We start from the raw sequence: 20,409 nt of genomic DNA, 5'->3' as shown, positions 1-20,409 counted from the left end.
CAGGCTGGAGTGCAGTGATATGACCACAGCTCACTGTAGCCTCCATCTCCCAGGCTCAAGCAATCTTCCTGTCTCAGCCTCTGGAATAGCTGGGACTACAGGTGCACCACCATGGACTGCTTTTATTTTATTTATTTAGTTAGTTAGTTAGTTATTTTAGAGATGAGGTCTCACTGTGTTGCCCACGCTGGTCTTGAACTTCTAAGCTCAAGCAACTCTCCTTCCTCAGCCTCCTGAATAACTGGGACTACAGGTACACCACCATGCACTGCTACTTTTTTTTTGTAGCGATGGGATCTCACTATGTTGCCCAGGCTGGTCTTGAACACCTGGGCTCAAGTAGTCCACCCTCAAGTAGTCCAAAGTGCTGAGGTTACAGGTGTGAACCACCATGCTTGGCCCCTTGTTTTAAAAATAAGAACATGCCTCATGCAGGCCTTCCCAATGCATGGGTTATAAATTATTTGCTGTGGAACCCACAGCCTGATTAACACTAAAAGCACTTAAAGACATGTGCCTAATGAACAAGTAATTCTGTTGCCTCTACCCCCTTCTCTCTCTCTCTTTTTTTTTTTTTTTTTTGAGATGGAGTTTCACTCTTGTTGCCCAGGCTGGAGTGCAATGGCACGATCTCAGCTCACTGCAACTTCCGCCTCCCAGGTTCAAGTGATTCTCCTGCCACAGCCTCCCAAGTAGCTGGGATTACAGGCATGCACCACCATGCCCAGCTAACTTTTGTATTTTTAATAGAGATGGGGGGTTTCACCATGTTGGTCAGGCTGGTCTCGAACTCCTGACCTCAGGTGATCCACCCTCCTTGTCCTCCCAAAGTGCTGGGATTACAGTGAGCCACCACACCGGCCTCTATGCGCTTCTCTACTTGGCTACCAATACCCCAGCTTTCCGGCTATGCCCCGGAAGTTCCGAGGATCCTATTTCTCTTGAGGCGTCCATTCCCTGAGCTTGAGAAAGAGCTCTGGAAAGGAGGGGGTCACAGAAAGGAGAGTCCTGGGGAGAACGCCTAGGCAGGATTAGAAACTCGAGCATCAGGACAAATAGCTATGGCATGTGGGGCTTAAAACCTAGATGACGGGTTGATAATTGCAGCAAACCACAATGGCACATGTATACCTATGTAATAAACCTGCATGCACGCATCCTGGAACTTAAAGTAACATAAGAAGAAAAAGAAAAATAAAGAAACTCTAAGTCTCACACAAAATTGAGTCTTTCTACTTCTTTTTCTTCTTCTTTTTCTTTTAGAAAAGTGTTAGCTTATGGTCGGTTATAACTCCCAAGCCCTCTTTCACTGTCCTTAGTCTTCTTGGCATTCCTCAAATGTGAGGGCCGTCCCGAGCTGTCCTTGGCCTGCTTCTCTCCTCATAGCCGCCGCTCACTACCCAGGCCTGCGGTGAACCACTGCTGCGCAGATGACCACCCAGCTGCGCCTCAGCCCAAAGCCCTCCAAACTCCACTTCGGAATTTCCAATGGGGTGTCCTGTCAATGCCTCCACCAAAACTCAGCCTCTTCCGCACCCCCAACGAGTAAAATTCTCCATGCTCCTAGATGGAAAACGCAGTCATTCTGATCGCTTTCTCTCTAACTCTGCCCCTGTGACAGTCTCCAACCAAATACCAACTCTGCACTGTGGATTCTTCCCACAGCTGGTTTCGCAGCTTCATTGCCTTTCCATTCTCAAGGCCACCTTTCAGCGGTGCCTTGGCCTCTCAACTGGTATTTCGGCTTCTAGATTAATCAATGGCCCTCCAGTGCTCCTTCCATCGCGTGAGCCCCACTCTGCAAGGACCTTCATTACAGACTGAGGGAAGTAGGCAGCATCAGTGCTGTCTCCCTAGTGTGTGCACCACCTCATTGCATCCAGTCCTTCCAACAGTGTTTACCCTCCCACTCCCCATCCGCTGTGCACACACATGCGCACCCACACCCACACATGTGGGTTAAGAGGTCCTCCACCCTGGTCACTTAGGGCACTCACAGTTCCCCATGGGCCTCCTTCATTCCTTCTCATCACACTAGCTTCTCACCACCATCCCTTTCTTTGCCCCTTAATTACTAATACCTGTTTAAAAAAATTCTTCCTAGTTTTTGGTGGCCACTCTGATGTCACCCTATCCCAAGAAGCCTTCTTCACTTGCACAAGTTGAGAATGTCCTTTCTCTGTGAAATTCCCCAGCCTCATGGTCTTGTTCCTTATATAATACTTTAGCATATCCTGTGTCCTGCTTTATCTAGGGACACATCTTATCTCTTGGCACCACCAGTACTAAACCTCCAGCTTATTGAGATACTGTCTTTATATTTCACTCCCTTCAGGAATCTAGACAGCATCTCTCATACAGTAGGCCCAATAAATATTTGTGGAACAAATGCATGCATATTTCTAAGCCAGGTCTGTCCTACGCTGGTGCATGAAATTTTCCGAAAGTTAGGCAGAGGATTTTACATTCATCCCTGTTTAATTTTATTATGTTGGTTTTGGCCCAGCATCCCATCCTGTATAAATCATTTTGAACTTGAGTATGTCACGTAGCATATCAACTGTCCCAGCTGTGGGTCATCTGGATTCTTTCTATTTTTCATCCAAGTCATTAACAAAAATGTTTAACAATCAGGGCCAAGGATAGAGCCCTGTGGCCTGCCACTGGAGACTTTATTCAGGAAAGACCTGGGGTCCTTAATCAAAATCCTTTAGGCAAGGTAGTTCAACCTGCACTGAATACATCTTGTCAAAAAATCCTTTGTAATACAAGTAACATGACCACATGAGAAATCAGAATACCCTTGTTGGCACAGGAAAGCACTCAACTCCTTAAGCCCAGTCGGAAAGATCAGGACTGATGTCAGCTTAGATAGGGAGAGGGGCTCTGGTTTGAATGCTTAGCCTCTTACTGTTCAGTCCTTGCAGCTGTTTTAGCAGTCTCCGAATCCCACGCTGTTCAGCTCCATAGCAGGGGCCTCCCCACAGAGGTGTGAAAGGTAAGGAATTGCCAGGGTACAGGCAACCCAGGTATGTGAGGGGAGGAAGTGGAAGGGAAGCTCTACTCCACACTGCTCTCCTTCCCATTTCTTACCTCCTCCTCTCACTCATCTACCACGGTGAACCCACAAAATACACTTGCCATTTGCTCTCCTTCCCTCCCTTTCTTTGGAATTTATTTATTTATTTTATTATTATTATTATTATTTTAGATGGAGTTTCACTCTTGTTGTCCAGGATGGAGTGCAATGCTGCGATCTTGGCTCACTGCAACTTCTGCCTCCCAGGTTCAAGCAATTCTCTTGTCTCAGCCTCTCGAGTAGCTGGGATTACAGGTGCACGCCACCACGCCCGGGTAATTTTGTATTTTTAGTAGAGACAGGGTTTCTCCATGTTGGTCAGACTGGTCTCAAACTCCTGACCTCAGGTGATCGTCTGTCTGGGCCTCCCAAAGTGCTGGGATTACAGGTGTGAGCCACCGCGCCCAGCTGAAATGTATTTCTTGAGCCAAGGAGACTCCCTTTTTCTTGCAGGTCTTGGCTGCCCATAAGCCTGACACTTGGATTTGCTATTCTATGCCCAAGGCTCCCCTAGTCTCCCAGGTTCTAGTATGGATTTGTGTGGGATACTGTTCCAGCATTGCCCCCAAGACCCAGCCTCCTACAGAGATTTCCCAGCAGAGTTTTGCATGCAGGATGCAGTAACCACCCCTCTGTGAAACTCTCAGGCTGGAGGAGAACTTCAGACGTCCTCTTGTCCATCCCGTGTCCCAGTCAGAGCTGCACCAAAAGCACAGAGGCTGTTCTCTTCTAAATGATTACAAAAGCCTCTTTCCTTAATCAATAAACAATTACATTACACCTAATATGTACCAGGCACTAAGCACTTTACACAACCGCTAACTCATTTACACCTCATAACAACCCTATCAGGTAGATGTTATCATTATTTCCATTTTACAAATGGAAAAACCAAGCCACGGAAAGGTCACAAGCTAGTAAATGGCAAAGTCAAACTCAAACCCAGCCATATGGCTCTCTGTGCTCTTAGCCCTTAAGTTATTGCGCTGCCTCCCCATGAGGCATATGAAGCCTGCATTCCTGCATCTACTCACAGGATGTGTTGAACATACATTATGCTCATCACAGGCTGTTAGGACCTATGATGGGGATTTGCAGAGCTTACAGTTTAGCTGACCTGATATGAGAAAGTACTTTGAAAATAAAGTGTGGTAGAAGTGTAAAGTATTTTTCCTATTACTGTTGCACAGCTTAGAACTTCCTTTATGCTATAAAAAGCCTCTTTGTCCTATATTGGAAAGGTTCACTTTGCTCATATGCACCAATGCCACCCTCTTTGCCTTTCCTTCTGCCACCTTCCACTAGGCACAGAGAGTGAAGACACACTCAGGATTGTTACAATTTTTCACAATATCAGTTTAATAAATACTAATAACACCACCATCATGCATTTGTGAAAGAATTGAACATTTCAAGGTACTTTCATAAGATATTTATTACATGTATGATCTTACTTCCTTTTCAAAATAACCCTGGAAAGTAGGTAAAGCAGGTGTCAGTTTTACAGAGGGGGGAACTGATCGGGATCCTGAGGCTAGTAACTGACCCTGAACCTAAAACCCAGGATTGATGGTCTTTCTCTGCATGGCATCCCCCTTGGTCTATTACAAATTCAATAATGAGGCAACGACAGCCTTAAGGGAGCAGAGGGCAGTCTGTTGCTACCATTTCTTCAACTTCTACTGCCTAATTCCAGTGTTACTCACAGGCTTTCACCAACTCCTTCCTTAGGGACAAAAGGTAGGGCTTATGTACAAGGCTTATGGGAAAGAATGGTGAGTCTAAGTGTTATGTAACTACATGTAGAAAAAAGGCATAGATTCCCTTTCACCAAGGAGGAGGGCGTTCCAGTCAAAAGGTGTGTGGACAATTCTATGCTGCTCACATAGCAATAAAGACGTCCACCTCCCAGGAGCCACCTAGGCTATGAGCTGTAACTCCTGGAGGCCTGGTCCATGGAATTGGCTGTTCCAGGGCTAAGAGGCTTGAGAAACAGTCTAAACAGAGGCCCTTAATGGCTTATGTTTACATTTCTCTGATATGTTTTCCTGCATATCTGCACCCCCAGCTTCTTGTTCAAACCTACTTGACTCTCTCAATCACCCCCAAAGCACGAAGAACAGTTGACATCATTGAAAACATTATTTGTGCTTGTGAAGCAGTTTTCATTTCAATCTGCAAGAACATCTCCAACCACAAAAGCTGTGTAAGACTCAAGCGAATGAGCCCTGAGTGGTGCAGATACACGCTTTCTCCCTCAGCTTTTCCCCCCTTGTCAGCCTGAAAGACACAGTCTTACTTCCAGACACAGCTCAAAGATCGCCTGCTTTGTGAAGGCTTCTAAGACTCCACCAGGCCACTAACAATGTTTGTGAAGTACTTCTAGCTCTCATCATTTGGAGTCCATGAGTGGATGGTACTTTCTGCCCCTGTGGTTAAGTGGAGCCACGTGGATAGTTAGCAACTTTCCAAGAGAGAGCATTTAATGGCCAGTACGAGTCCTTCAGAACTTTCCTTCCTTCTGCCACGACAATCAGCAAAGGCGTAGCTGCTCCCACAGCTTAGGTCTCAGAGGGAGGACAAGCAATGACCCAGAGCAGAGCCCAGCTAACCCTCAACAGACTTGCCGCAGACATGAAAAGGAAACCGTTGTTGTTTTCAGCCACTAAGATTGTGGCATGGTTACAGCAACACTAGCCTGTCCTGTGATTTATGAAACAGGACTGTTTACTCACTGCCTTTTCAGAACCAATCACACTGTTTTGTAGTTATTTCTTTCATTTATGTCCCTCTTTACCTTCAGACTGTATGGATCTTGAGGGCAAGGATTGTGTTTTATTATTGTTATTTTTTTAAGACAGAGTTTTACTTTTGTTGACCAGGCTGGAGTGCAATGGCGTGATCTCGGCTCACCGCAACCTCTGCCTCCCAGGTTCAAGCGATTCTCCTGCCTCAGCCTCCCGAGTATCTGGGATTACAGGCATGCACCACCATGCCCGGCTAATTTTGTATTTTTAGTAGAGACGGGGTTTCTCCATGTTGGTCAGGGTGGTCTCCAACTCCCGACCTCAGGTGATCCACCCGCCTGGGCCTCCCAAAGTGCTGGGATTACAGGCGTGAACCATGGCACCCAGCCAGGATTGGTCTTATTAATTCGCATTTGGTAGCTTCTTGGTACATGTCTCTAAATAAATGAATGAAGGGATGAATGAAAGAATAAGATAGGTGAAAATAGGATTTTATAATCTTGCTAGGCATGATCCTTTACAATGGTGGTGGTGATCCTAGATAATCTTGAGTGGCTCTTTCCAGCCTGCTTACACCATAGTTATCTCCCTGAAAAGGGACCAGATGAGTTGGGGATGATCCTCATGGCTTCATGGAAATGCTCCATGGCGGCCTGGAGACAGACTTTCCCTCCCAACTGCAGCTCTCTGAACAGAGAATTATAGCTGAGACCCAAGCCACTAGGGGTATGGAGGACACAGCTGTGTATACGGGCTACCTAAGAGGCAGGAAATTAGTCACACAACAGGTGTCAATAAATATTCCTTGGTAATTTGCACCCAAGGCACTAGTGGGGGCTCACGGGGTGGTTATAATATAGCTTAACAATAACCCGGGATTCATTCCACCAATCCCCAAGTCCTTTACCTCTATATAGATAACATGTTGCCTGCAATAGTGGAGTGAGTGGTGACCCCCTAAAAGATATGATAATTTCCTGGACAGACACAGTGTCTCACACCTGTAATCCCAGTGCTTCAGGAGTCTGTGGTGGGAGGATCACTTGAGTCCAAGAGTTCGAGACTAGTCTGGGCAACATAGTGAGACCTCGTCTCTATTAAAAATACAAAAGTTACCTGGGCGTGGTGGTGCATGCCTATAGTCCCAGCTACTCAGGAGGATGAGGTGAGAGGATCACTTAAGCCCTGGAAGGTTGAGGCTGCAGTGAACCATGATTGTGCCACTGCACTCCAGCCTGAGCAACAGAGCAAGACCCTGCCTTGAGAAAAAAAAAACAAAATAAAACATATGCTCACTTCCTAATCCCTGGAACCTGTGAATGTTACCTTATGTGCAAAAACAGTCTTAGCAGAGGTAGTTACCAATTTTGAGATGAAGAGATCATTCTGGCTTATTAACGTAGGTCCTGATCCAATGACCCAGGTCCTTATAAGAGACACACAGAGGAGAAGGTGCGGCAAAGATGAGGCAAAGACTGGAGTGACGTGGCCACAAGTCAAGGAAGCTGGCAACTACCAGGAGCCAAAAGAAACATGGAATGGAGCCGCCCCTTGAGCCTTAGTGGGGAATGAGGTCCTGTTGACTCCTTGCTTTTAGACATCTGGCCTCCAGAACCGTGACAGAAGACGTTTCTGTTGTTTTCAGCCGCCCAGTTTGTGGTAATCTGTTACGGCAGCAGCCCTTGCAAACTCATACACCTGCCAACTCCAATGGCATCAGATTCTCCACCTGGGCAGCATTTCCGCACTCTATAGCAGCCTGGAGTGCCAGGCATCTCTTTGAGTCTCCCATTTGTTTCCACAAGGAAAACAAGCATTTGGAATCATCCTTGTTCTTCTCCTCTCCAGTACTTAAATTCAGGCCTTTGTGAGGGGATTCAGGCATGACTGGACAACAGGGGCCAAGGGGCTCCCCCAGAAAGATCCCTTGAGGGCATCAGAGAACGTAAGCCTAGTAGAACAAGGTGTGGCGCTGCAGCTAGGGTAGCTGGGCCCTCCTAGCTTCGGCTCTGGGTCTTTTGGCATTTGTTAAAACAATGAGAATGGGCTGGGCATGCCGGCTCACGCCTATAATCCCAGCACTTTGGGAGGCTGAGGCAGGTGGATCACCTGAGGTCAGGAGTTTGAGACCAGCTTGGCCAACATGGTGAAACTCTGTCTCTACTAAAAAATACAAAAATTAGCTGAGCGCAGTGGCAGGCGCCTGTAATCCCTGCTACTTGGAAGGCTGAGGCAGGAGAATCATTCGAACTGGGGAGGTGGAGGTTGCAGTGAGCTGAGATTGCACCATTGCACTCCACCCTAGGAGACAGAGCAAGACTCTGTTTCAAAACAAACAAACAAAGAAAAAACAAACAATGAGAATGAAAACGGTTCTTCTCCCTGCCCACCCTATCCCCACAGAGAGTGGTCCTTGCTAGGGAAGACCTAGAGAGCTGAGCACTGTGTGGAGGACTTCAGAGAGCCAAGAAGACAATACACAGAAATGCGAAGTCAATAAAGTCATTATTTATGAGTCCATTTAAACAGGCGGATCAAAGGCACCCTAGTGTGCTGGGAGTCAGAGGACCTTGTTTTTTTTGTTTTTTGTTTTTTTGTTTTTGCTTTTGTTTGTTTGTTTGTTTTGAGATGGAGTCTCGCTCTGTCTGGAGTGGAGTGCAGTGGCGCGATCTCGGCTCACTGCAAGTTCCGCCTCCTGGGTTCACGCTGTTCTCCTGCCTCAGCCTCCTGAGTAGCTGGGACTACAGGTGCTTGCCATCACACCCGGCTAATTTTTTGCATTTTTAGTAGAGACAGGGTTTCACCATGTTAGCCAGAATGGTCTCGATCTCCTGACCTCGTGATCCACCCACCTCAGCCTCCCAAAGTGCTGGGATTACAGGCGTGAGCCACCACACCCACCCAGGACCTTGGTTTTAACTCTTGACTTGGCTACTAACTGACTTTAAGTACGACCATTGGTAAATCACGTATGTTCAATTTCCTCATCTTTAAAATGAAGGGGATGGAAGAAATTGCTATGGTTCTCTCTTGCTCTCAAAACTCCAAAGTCCCAAAAATGAATTTGGAAAAATCTTCCTGGTTTGCTTTAGGTATGGGCAGCAGTTTCACCCACAGACACAACTGGAGCCTTTCAGAAGTCTTTTAGCTGTGCAGAGGAGGGCTCGGCGTAAACCTGTGCCAGGCCTCACAAGCGCCAAGCCTTGAGCTGGCTGGCCTCCGCCGTGGCCTGGCCTGAGCTGGAGGAAGACTGGCCAGGCTGAGGGGCATGTTGTCTCCCTGAGAGCCCACACAGGCGCTGTGGGGGAAGCCAGAGTTTCTCCAGAGCAAGAGAAAGAACAGGGGTCACAGGATCCCACTCGATAGGGTAGGTTCAAATGTTAGAAGGTTGGTAATTACCTTCTAGACCCTGGGCACATTATTTAAGCGTCTCAAAGCCTCAGCATCCTTTCCTAGAAGACTGACATAATACGACTTTATGAAGATTAAAAGAAATCAATTTGTGCATAGCATCTATATATAGTAGGCATTCAACAAGTGGTAGTAATTACCATGACAACAAGCTTTAGGTCTCTCCCACACTGACATCGGTGTGGCTGCTCAGAAACGAATTTCCCATTATTCATCAAAACATCTCTAAAGCATGACAAGCCAGGAACCTGAGGCCTGGGAATATGCTTCAGATATGGAGGTTATGGTGGATGGCCCAGCACGGTGGGAAAAGTGTATGTTTAGCTCATGTGTTGGGAATGAACTATTGAAAGTCTAGGGTCTAGGCTCAGAGGAGGCCCAAAACCTGCTGTGGCACATTGTGAGATGCAAATGCTCTGTGACCTGTGGCGTGGGTGCCTGGATTGTGCAATAGCAGCCACAAGGCCCAGTGGCACTGCTTACTGGGTTGGGGCTGATGCATGTGGTTGGCTGCTGCTCTACAGTCCACCCTGGTGCATGCCTTGGCTGCCTCTGGGCAAGCAGGAGACACGCTGGCTTTTCCGGGGGTGTAGAGAGTGTGTGGCCATAGGGGAAGGAATGAGCGGAGCTGCAGGTGGAGGTGTGCGTGGGAACAGAAGAGAGGTGTATGTGTGTGTGTATGGTCTATTCCTAGAGCTCTCTTTCTGTCAGAGAAGGTAGGAGGACTTGGGGTGGCTTTTGGTGAGCTTGACCAAAGGCATTCCCTTGGGACCTGGAGCCTATTTCAAATCAACTTCTCTAGCTGAAGCCTTTGGGGCAGGCCCCAGGCAGACACGTGCCCGCCATTAGATTGAGGTCTCCTGTGTGTTCTGCACCCTAGGGCTGCCAGGAGGTGGGGGAAGAACAGCACTTGTGGAGGAATCCCCAGCACAGGAAACCAGTTTTCTCTACCTTGTATTAGAGGAGCTTTAGAACGCCCACGCACCTTAGAACTTACCAATATTCTATCTTGCATGTTTTTATGTCATGTCATTTGGGTATATCTTGTTTCCCCAAATAGAAGAGAGCTCCTTTTAGGGCAGGAACTGCAACTTACATTTCCTGTACTCCCCACCTAGTTCTCAAATATCTTTATCTTGCTTTATCCTCCAGGGATGAACTACTCATTATCTCCCATGCACACCATGCTGTTTCTTGCACCAGTAGCTTTGCTCTTGTCACTTTCTCTGATTAGAATGCTCTTCCCAATTTTCTGCCCTTGGTTAGCTCTTACTCACCCCTCAAGATTCAACTCAGAAATTATTTTTAGCAGGAAGCCTTCCCTGAGCCCCAGGCTGATGTTCCTCCTCTGTGAGTGTAAGCTCTCATCCCTGCTCTGCAATAATCTGTTTAGGTGTTTGTCTCCCCTCTTAGACTGCAAGTTCTTCAAGGGTCAGCAAGCTGGTAGATATGTACCCTTTTAGATCTGCAGTGCCTGGCAGGCAGTAAGGACTCAGTGTGTGCTTACTGAATCTAACTAAAAAGCTAGTGCATGGGCCAGGCGTGGTGGCTCACACCTGTAATCCCAGCATTTCGGGAGGCCGAGGTGGGTGGATTACCTGAGGTCAGAAGTTCAAGACCAGCCTGACCAACAAGGTGAAACCTCGTCTCTACTAAAATACAAAATTAGCCGGGTGTGGTGGTGCATACCTGTAATCCCAGCTACTTGGGAGGCTGAGGCAGGAGAATCGCCTGAACCCGGGAGGAGGCTGCAGTGAGCTGAGACCATGCCATTGCACTCTAGCCCAGGTAACAAGAGCAAAACTCCATCTCAAAAAAAGAAGAAGAAGAAGAAGAAGAAGAAGAAGAAGAAGAAGCTAGTGCCTGGCATGCTGTGAATCATTAATGATTAATGATAAAAGATTCAGCCTGGGAAAGAGTAGTGATTGCTCTCCCGAGTCCAGGAGGTTGGCCCTGGCATGGTACAAACAGGTTCAAAACAAAGGGCTGGAGACATCTGTGATGCTGACTCAAATTTTTCGCTGGGGATAATGTCTGTTCCAAAGTCCAGAATTTCTCAGTGCCCCCATCTGACAGCTCCAGCTTGGAGGCTTCTAATACTATTCATTAAAGATAGACTCTAATGGCAACTCAGACAGGTCTCTTACAGAGGTAAGGGCCCTGCACCCCTCTTAGGGAGTCATTGGGATTTGGAATTGCACTGGCTGGAGGCCCTTCCCATGGAATAGGATTTGATCCATCCAAATAAATGGCTCTACAGGGTTAGCCTCATGGGCTTAGCCATCTGTTTCCACGATTACCAGGAGATAGGTATTCAGGAAGCCCCAAAGGGAAAAAATGGCAGGCTGACTGCCCAGAAGACCAAAGAACCAGGAGAGTGTTCATTCGGGTCTGGCTCTGGTGATGAGCTTCAGGAGATTCCTAGGGCAATCCTGTCGATGGTGGCAACTCAGTGTTCATCCTGTGTCCGAAGCATTACTGAAACTTTGATACTACAAGAACCATCCTTCTGTCTTACTTCTGAAGGCTTGGGCTGAACTACTCCTCAGGTAAGAGAAAAATTGCAAGCTGTTGACTTTCCCAAAGTCCAATAGTGCCTAAATCCTCAGGATACTTCTTGGTGAGTTGGTTTATCCCTTTACCTTATGGCAGAGGGCAGTTAAAAATTGTTTTATTTCACCCAGAGCTCTGAGATTTTTAGATTCTAATGAGTTGAATAGGGGTGGTCAGGCTGGCTCCACAGACTTAAATATTATTACTGGAGGAAAGCGGAGCTGCCTTCAGATTTCTCTGGAACCAAAATGCTTTCTCTTGCGGCCCTGATAAGATTACCGGGCTGCTGAGCCGCCAGTGTTCAGATTTCCCACGGAACCGCGCTCGCCAAGCTCTGGCTGGCCGTGCTGTGAGGAGCCACGCTGCGGATCAGGCTCTGAAACCCGACTCCTTTCCAGGAATGCACACTCACCCCCTCCTGTGATAGGGCCTGGGCTGGGCCCTTAAAGTCTCACTCCCCAAATTCCCCCTGTCGTCGCAGTCCAACAAATGGAAGATGTCTGCTGAGTGGGGGCCAGTGTGACAGTGAGGGTCCCACAGAGCACGTGGGAGCCAGAGAAGAATGTGGGGTATTTTGGCATGCCGCAAGTCCACCGAGCCAAACTCTGGCTTTAGAGGCTGTGCAATTCCTAATTACGGCCGATCAGCTCCAACCAGCAGCCAACATATGGCTCAGGGAGAGGGTGGGTGGGTCAAAACACAGCGAGGCCGTGGGTGTTTCTCCTAGTGTTTCACGGTGAAATATCAAAATAATCTTTTTAAGACTTGGATTCGTTACATGTTTCTCTTCTATCTCCTAGCCCCATAATTTAAAAAAAATGTGGTAGAAAATGTTTACTGAAGTAAAAAGATACGGATGAAAAAGTAGGTTACAAAACGAACACATTATATACACCAATATGTACACACACACATGCACGCACACACACACAGACTCTCATCAGAGTAATACTGACAGTCTGTGAGAATGAAAAGACATGAGAGCTCCATAATTTTTAAGTAACATTTAAAATACAAGATCCAGTATGTAATAAGGGCCCAATAAATACTGAGATTTGCAGTTACCCCAGAGAAAATGATTCATTTATTGACTCCACCTAAGTTAGAAATTCATGATTTTATCAGTGCCATGATGTGCCTACAATTTAGTTGAACAAACAAAGGATTTAGTCAGTGAAAATTATACTTTTTTTTCAAGTGACCTCAGGCTATTGGCAGTGCACACAATTTATATTTAAGCGACCAAGAATATTAATTTAAATGTGACATCCTACGCCTCCAGCTCCTTCTTTACACACTTCTGTCCTCTGGGTTCCTATCCACAATAACATCACCTATTATCTCTTCTAGAAGAGAATCACATTTATAACATAACAGGTTTGTATTTCTTAGGGAGTGGTGGATATTCTGCTTAGAACAATCAAAACCAACATATCTAAACCCTGCTTGTCAACAAAAAACCATGATCTTTCTACCGTCTTCAATATTTGCTCATGCAACAAGCCTTTCTTGATGCCATTAGGCTCTAAACGTGTAAGACATGGCCCCTGCCCTCAAGGAGCCTTCCAGGGTGACAGTCAGGGAGGCTGACAGTTCCAGTTCTGCCTAGTGTTCTGATAGTGGCTTGAGCAAAGTGCTCTGAGAGTGCTGGGGGCATCACAGAGGTTTCCAGAGGTGGAGACGTTTGAGCTACAGACCGAGAGGGGAAGGAGTTCCTTATTTCTGCTAATCATTTATTAAGCAAACTTTTATTGAGAAATTATATGACTATATGCCAGGCACTGTGCTCATTCTGGAGACTCAAAGACCAGTGAGACAATCCCTGCCTGCAAAAGGCTTTGTATGGAGCTATAAAAGTTGGTACTGCCATTTTCCCTGGCACCATAGAGAACTTCACTCTTCTGGGCAGCTTGGTGACTTCTGACTTCCCTTCCAGCACATGGTCTTTACTCTTTTCCACTCTCTCCATTCTTATTGTATCCCGAAGTCAGAATATACCTGGACTCAAAAAGATGCTTTCTCCCCTGGTTCCCTTGCTCACTCCATGAACTGGCATTTTTGCTGTATCATCCCTGCTACATCACTGCTGCCAGCTGCCTCAACACCTCTCAGAGTTTCCTACTGTCCATGGAGCAGAATCCAGGGCCATACACCTCTGGCCTTCAAGGGTTGCAGATGGCCTCTGCATGAATTAGAAAAAGCCACCTGTGTGAGGCTCAACTAGGCAAGGAGATTTTGTATGAACAAAAAGTAACCTTTTCCTTCAAGTGATTTGGATTTCAGCTCCCACTCACCCACTTAGCTGGGCATCTACTATACTCAGTGACCTTGGATTTATCTTAATACTTTCATTTTTTTCTGTTACTGCTTTCCTACCTTCCTTCCCAGCCGGTTGGACAAAGCTGGCATGTTCTCCCTGTGCCCATTCCTTATACCTTCTCCGCCTCACCCACATCTTTCTTCCAAGGCTTCTTCTGAACCTAATCTAGTCTAAACTCCTGCAGAACTCATGACCTGCAGCAGTATTCAACTGGCACTTATGCATTTGAAGATTATGTATATGACAGGATATAGTCAGTCTCATTCCCTTTATTGGGTTGTGAGCTTTTAAAAGGCAGGGATCAGATGGCATCTATACTTTGTTTATTCCAGAGGGCTTTATGAGGGCTGAAGTAATGATTGATGTTGTTGATAATGGTAACAGTGACTTTAAAAAAAGATATCTCAAAGACTTCCAATGGGTACATGAGCTTTAGAGAATGAATGTTGAGTAACCCTTGTTGGTCTGGTTTGGATTCCTAATACTGAGAAGTAACATAACTTCATTTCTTTCCATATACAGTAGCCCTTTCATGTCCGAAAAGTGAGTTTCACCTCTCAAAAGAGGGTTTTACTCTGAGATTTTCAGAAACCCCCAAGTCCCACTCCTGCATAACATGCTTCACCATGAAAAGTTTACTTCCTGGCTAAGAATTGTCACTTCCCTGGCCCCTAGTTTTCCTCTTTACTTTCTTCACTAGCAGTTGCAGGGTTTTTTTGTTTTTTTTGTTTTTTCCCCCCCCAGGCATTTTGACAAAGAAACTTCAAAAGCAGCCACTGTCCAACCAATAAATTGACACCCTGCAATAGATGCAGGGTGATTTGTCAGGCCTCTGGCTGGCTGAGCGATTCCCTCCCGTGTCCCTCCCAAATCCTAGCACGGGAGTGATTTTGGTATCTTGTGGAATCCTGCATAAGTTACTAAACATCTCGATAAGGAAGGGCCTTCTCTTTTTTTGCAATCCCCTCCACCCCCCAAGCCACACAGGAAGTTGCTCAGCTGATAGTTTCAGTGCCTCTGCCATACACTATCCCTTCCTCAACTGAGGGGGGAGAAAGTGCCTCTGTGGAAGGAGACCCTCCTTGTTTTCCTAGAACAAAGTTGACACTTGCATTTGGCCCTCCAGTAGCAACCTGCTTGAAGTCTAAGAGTTGCTTTCCTCTTATCTCCAATCCGTTTCTTCAAGAGGTTAGACAGGTCATACATCATAGTGAACCTGCAGCCTGGGGCCTAAGGCACTTCGTACACTTCCAGAAGAGGGAAACCACTTCTAAAACAATATCTTAAGGAGCCTTCACCCAACCCAAGAAGCTGGGCGTAGCCTGGGCCATTTCCCTCCTCTGCCCTGAAGCAGTGGCCAGCTCAGAGAGAACCCTGTTGTTTTGTGCTTGTGTGATCTTTGGGTGGATGTGTGCACACCACCTGCTGAGCTTCGCTGTGTGCGTGCCTCACCCCCAGCCCTAATCTGCCTGAGCTTCCTGGCCTTGCAAATGTTTCTATGGAGGGTCCATCTTAGACTCCAGTGGTTCTTGCACTCTATAAAGTCTCCTTGAATGTAATTCCCTGTTCCTTGAAGACAACTGGTTGGGCTGGATGCCTGGATACAGCTCCGTGATTTCTCTAAAGTACAAATTTATTGCCCCTTTAGAGAAGTCATGAAGCTTTGCCGGCAAGCACAGTCTAGCTTAGAAAAGACAACCAGGACCAGGAGTGGTGTGGCTCATGCCTGCAAATCCAGCACTTTGGGAAGCCAAGGCTTAGAGGATCTCTTGAGCCCAGGAGTTCAAGACCTGCATGGGCAATATAGTGATAACTTGTCACTACAAAAAAATTTAGAGCTAGCTAGGCATGGTGGTACACACCTGTAGCCCCAGCCACTTGGGAGGCTGAGGTGGGAGAATCCTTCCAGCCTGGGAGGCAGAGGTTGCAGTGAGCTGAGATTGTGCCACTACACTCCAGCCTGGGTAACAGAATGAGACCCTGTCTCAAAAGAAAAAAATAAAAAGACCACCAGGGCCCAGGCACAGAGCCTGGAGCAGGGAAGAGATAGCGGAGTTAATTGTGAATCCTGATTGCACTGACCACAGTCTAGTGAGCAACACAGGTTTCCTTTTGAATATGAGTGGGAATCACCTTTAAAACTATATAACATTAGCATCTTCTCAAAAGCCCCAGGTTCTACTAAGATTGACTTAGGGCTACATATCAGGTCTTATTTGCAAGGGGGAAACATACCGAAGCCTCAAGATGTGCAGAAGAGAGGGATGTGGGGAATACACCCAACCGCTCCTCTGCTGAGGTTGGAACAGAACAAGGAAAGTCCCCAGACCTCCTCTCAGCAGGCAGAGATGTGCGGGGCCTGGCTCTGGCACAGCCTGCATATGTGGCCAGCATACCTCCGGACACACAGCTTCAGAGGCAGGGGTGTCCAAGGGAGTCTTAAGTTTTATCAGAAATAATGTCATTCGACTGATCAGTGAGGGGAACTTTTCAGAAAGTTATGGAAGAAGATGCGACAGATCCAGGAAGGACTTCAGAAGCAAGAGGACAACTGGACTCTCTAAAATGCCACTCCGAAAGCGAAAAGGGAAGCCCACAGACCCACCAAGGCGTGCTGGCCTCGTGTTGCCACTTCTGTTTCCCTTTCAATACTCATCTCTTCAGATTCAAGGGCTTCTGCCTTCTTGCAAAGTTTTTGCTGACACGTTTACCCGTTTACAAACCTTGGCTGCACCTAACTTTTTTTTTTTTTTTTTTTTTTTTTTTTTTTTTTTAGCATTTAAGTTCCTAACCAAAATACCCGGGCCTCTAGGAAAGCCGTTTTCTCTCCCTCTGATGTCTTTCCTTACCAACCCCAGCCTGCCCACTCGGGTGTCCTAGGTGGGACCAGGGATGATCCTCCGGAGTTGGCCAAGGAGGCATCGGAACAGCAGGCATTTGCCCTTCTAGTTGGCAGCAGCGATGAGCCGCGTGCTCCATGCTCAGAGCAGGGGCAGCCGCCCGGGGAAGGGGTGCCCGGTACCCCGCTCACTGCCCAGCCCCGCGTCCCTCTCCAGGGTCCTTTACCTCCATGTCCTTCAGGTGCCGACTCTGAGGCGGACGCACCCGCTCGCTCGGGTCGGAGCTCACGATCCCCGCTGTCCCCTCCACTCCCGGCCGTGGCCAGTTTCGGGCTGCGGCGGGCACAGGGCGAGTGGGCGGCGGCGCGCGCCCGGCTGCGCTCGGCTGCGGGACTGCCCCGGCCGCGGGGGCCCTGCGCGAGAGAACGAGGAAGGAGGAGGAGGGAGGGAGGGAGGAAGGGGAGGGGAGGGGAGGGTGGGGAGCGGGGAGGGAGGCCGACGATCAGGGTTTAAATTTAGACGCAAATCTAAACAGATACTGTCCCTCCCAGGGCAGGACTCAAGAGCGGGAGCCACGACTCCATGTGCCCAAACATGGGGATGGGCAGCTGCAGGGCCCCTCTGTCTCGCGAAGTTTCTCAGGACCCTGGGCTTTGCCACGGTCTCAGTCCTTCTCAATGTCTCCCTCCCTTAATGCGTCTTCTTTCTTTTTCCTGTCCCTTCAAGAATTAGAGTGGTCCTTTAATTCTTTTGATTTCCTCTCTTTTCGATTTCCTTCTTCTGTGTCCATCCGTCCTGCTTTCCTTCTTCCTCTCCCTCTTTTTAAAATTGCATTACTGTCGTACCTGGTTTCCCTGCAGTTCTTGGGTGGAGTTCGAGGACCCTAGCTAGTGGAAGGCATTTGTGTTCCCCCAAAAGAGGAGCCCTTCAGACGGAGGCTTCAGAGCTCAGCTTGGCGCCGTCTTTTCCCTTCGCACGACTTTTCCTTCGCACGTCTTTTCCTCTCCACCTTCCAGGAAAACACTATCTATCCATCTATCATCTGTGTACGAGGAGAAGGAGGAGGAGGAGGAAAATGAGGAATCCACGCAAAGTTTTCCAAGCTCCCTGAAGTGATAAATCTGTTCTTCAAATCTTGCTTTGACTGATGCATTCGGTTTTTTGGGAATTTTGGCTCCCACAAGCTGCTTGCTAAAGGGCCTCGTCTCCATTCCTGTTAAATATAGTAAAGGGCAGGATGCTCAACATCTGATTCCCACGGGGCCCAGCATAGCAACCTTCCTTTGGGGCCATCCCGGCTGGGCAGCAAAGAGACCGCGTGGGAGGGATGCGGGGACTGGAATCTGCACCAGGGCAGATCCGCTCCCTGCTATCCGGATCCCTGCTCCCTTCGGACCTTTTGGCAGAGAGAAACAGGAAAATGCCTTCAGAGACCTGCGAGTGTCAGGGTATTGGCTGGATATATGACGCCTCTGGGTTATCCCACAGCATTCTCACTGGCCCGACCCCAACTCAACCCGGGAGGGGAGCCCCGTCAGAGGCGGCCAATGGGACAGGTTATGGTGAGCGCTGTGAAGAGACATGTGGAGAAACAGTAGAGAAAACAAGCTGAGAGTCTGCTCCTGCTACAAAGACTGCCCTGATTCTGCTTATCCAGGCACCATCTGTGCACTTTCAGGCACTTAGATTGTTGCTTTGGGTACCAGTCTTAGAAATATGGCGTCCTTCATGTCCTAGAACTTTCTAAGGCCCAACTTTCTAAAACACTGGCAGCCCTAATGCCAGAGTGGCTTCTAGTTCTTTAGCTTAGCTAAGTATAGAGGAAGACCCCTGGTTTTAGAAACAGACTGAGGGCTTAATTCCAGCTCTGCTACTTTCTGGCTGTATTTTCTTTCTTTCTTTTTTTTTTTTTTTTTTTTTTTGAGACGGAGTCTCGCTCTGTCGCCCAGGCTGGAGTTCAGTGGCTGGATCTCTGCTCACTGCAAGCTCCGCCTCCCGGGTTTACGCCATTCTCCTGCCTCAGCCTCCTGAGTAGCTGGGACTACAGGCGCCCGCCACCTCGCCCTGCTAGTTTTTTGTATTTTTTAGTAGAGACGGGATTTCACCGTGTTAGCCAGGATGGTCTCGATCTGCTGACCTCGTGATCCGCCCGCCTCGGCCTCCCAAAGTGCTGGGATTACAGGCGTGAGCCACCGCGCCCGGCCCTGATATTTTTTTTATTTAGAGCCAGGCACTCAGGGACCTAGTGAAAAGAGCCGTCACTCTCAGGAATTAATGGTGAGCCCCTCCCAGTCCAGCCACATGGCTGCTCAGGTGAGGACTCTGGAGCAGAGTCGGCAGTAAGGAAGGGTATTTACTGGTAACCTGCAATGCACGCTTTTGCTTGTGATATTTTCCGTTCTTCTTTTTAAAGGTTCAGGACATAGTGATGACTGCATAGTCTACTACCAGGTCTTCTAACTCTGCTCCACAGGGCCTTTTCCTTTCTCCTTCTACCTAGTCCTCCTTTGTGCTCAGAATGGGGCTGCCCCAGCACAGGTTTCTGGCTTCACAAACAGGAGGGCGGAAGTGCTTACCCAGAGGAAACCGTTAGGCCCAGATAACATCACAGTCACCCAAGGTGACTTGCAGCTGCTCCCCACGCCCTGCTCAGGCCTCCCTTGGCTGAGAACGAATGACCACAAAGCAAACAAGCTTGGCCTCCACCATGCTCCTGGGTCCCCAGTGCAGAGCTGAATGCTGCTCCAGAGCTATCTGGGCCCCAGACTGGGACTCCTCCTGAGGGAGGGGCTGGAAAAAGGGGAGGGAAGGACCAAGAGGTAGCCCGAGCTGTGTTTCGGCAGCCACGAGTAGGTGTGGTATGTGTATTCCTCTCATCTTCTTCTGTCCCTACAGAAGATCTCCAGGAGCCAGAATAGCAGTAACTCTGCTGATAAACACCCAGGTTTGCTGGGTTATCTGGGATTGTAACTGGCTGCTGTGGGGGCTGGGAGGAAACAACAGCCCAAGGGGAAGGGAAAGTGACTTTCAGAGGAGTTGGTTCCCCTCTCTTTCTGGGGGTCTGGCTAGCTAACATGGAACCACTTCCTTCACTCCACCCTGGGCCCTTACCCTTCATATACCCTGATAGTCAGAACCAGCCACACAATAAGTAGAGGTCATCAGGTAACTAACAATAAGAACACCAGGCTGGGCGCGGCAGCTCACGCCTGTAATCCCAGAACTTTGGGAGGTGAGGCAGGTGGATCATGAGGTCAGGAGTTAAAGAGACCAGCCTGGCCAACATGGTGAAACCCCATCTCTACTAAAAAAATACAAAAATTAGCTGGGCATGGTGGCGTGTGCCTGTAATCCCTGTCACTCAGGAGGCTGAGGCAGGAGAATTGCTTGAACCGGGGAGGTGGAGGTTGCAGTGAGCCAAATTCTTGCCACTGCACTCCAGCCTGGGTGACAGAGCCA

At 48.1% G+C, this 20,409-nt stretch overlaps 1 protein-coding gene and 1 long non-coding RNA gene across 3 annotated transcripts in view; one reads left to right on the top strand and one right to left on the bottom strand.

The window, feature by feature from the left end:
- The window catches only part of LOC105492993 (RCSD domain containing 1), a 76,605-nt gene extending 59,230 nt beyond the window's left edge, over positions 1 to 17,375 (bottom strand). The window contains exons 1-2 of one of the 2 annotated variants that reach the window (XM_071075067.1): positions 17,177 to 17,375; positions 6,943 to 7,085 (exon numbers count right to left, since the gene is read on the bottom strand). In XM_071075067.1, coding sequence (XP_070931168.1) covers positions 6,943 to 6,960 — 18 coding nt within the window. In that variant the 5' untranslated portion in view covers positions 6,961 to 7,085; positions 17,177 to 17,375. The remainder of the gene's footprint in view (positions 1 to 6,942; positions 7,086 to 17,176) is intronic. The other variant, XM_011760399.3, reaches the window with a different exon arrangement.
- Positions 11,698 to 20,409, top strand: part of LOC105492994 (uncharacterized) — a 51,334-nt gene continuing 42,622 nt past the window's right edge. The window contains exon 1 of the long non-coding RNA XR_011610806.1: positions 11,698 to 11,786. This is a non-coding gene — a long non-coding RNA (uncharacterized lncRNA). The remainder of the gene's footprint in view (positions 11,787 to 20,409) is intronic.

The sequence above is a fragment of the Macaca nemestrina genome, chromosome 1, assembly GCF_043159975.1.
Source record: "Macaca nemestrina isolate mMacNem1 chromosome 1, mMacNem.hap1, whole genome shotgun sequence".
Classification (NCBI taxonomy): domain Eukaryota; kingdom Metazoa; phylum Chordata; class Mammalia; order Primates; family Cercopithecidae; genus Macaca; species Macaca nemestrina.
The sequence above is the reverse complement of the archived record's forward strand: the minus strand, read 5'-3'. Positions and strand labels throughout refer to the sequence as shown.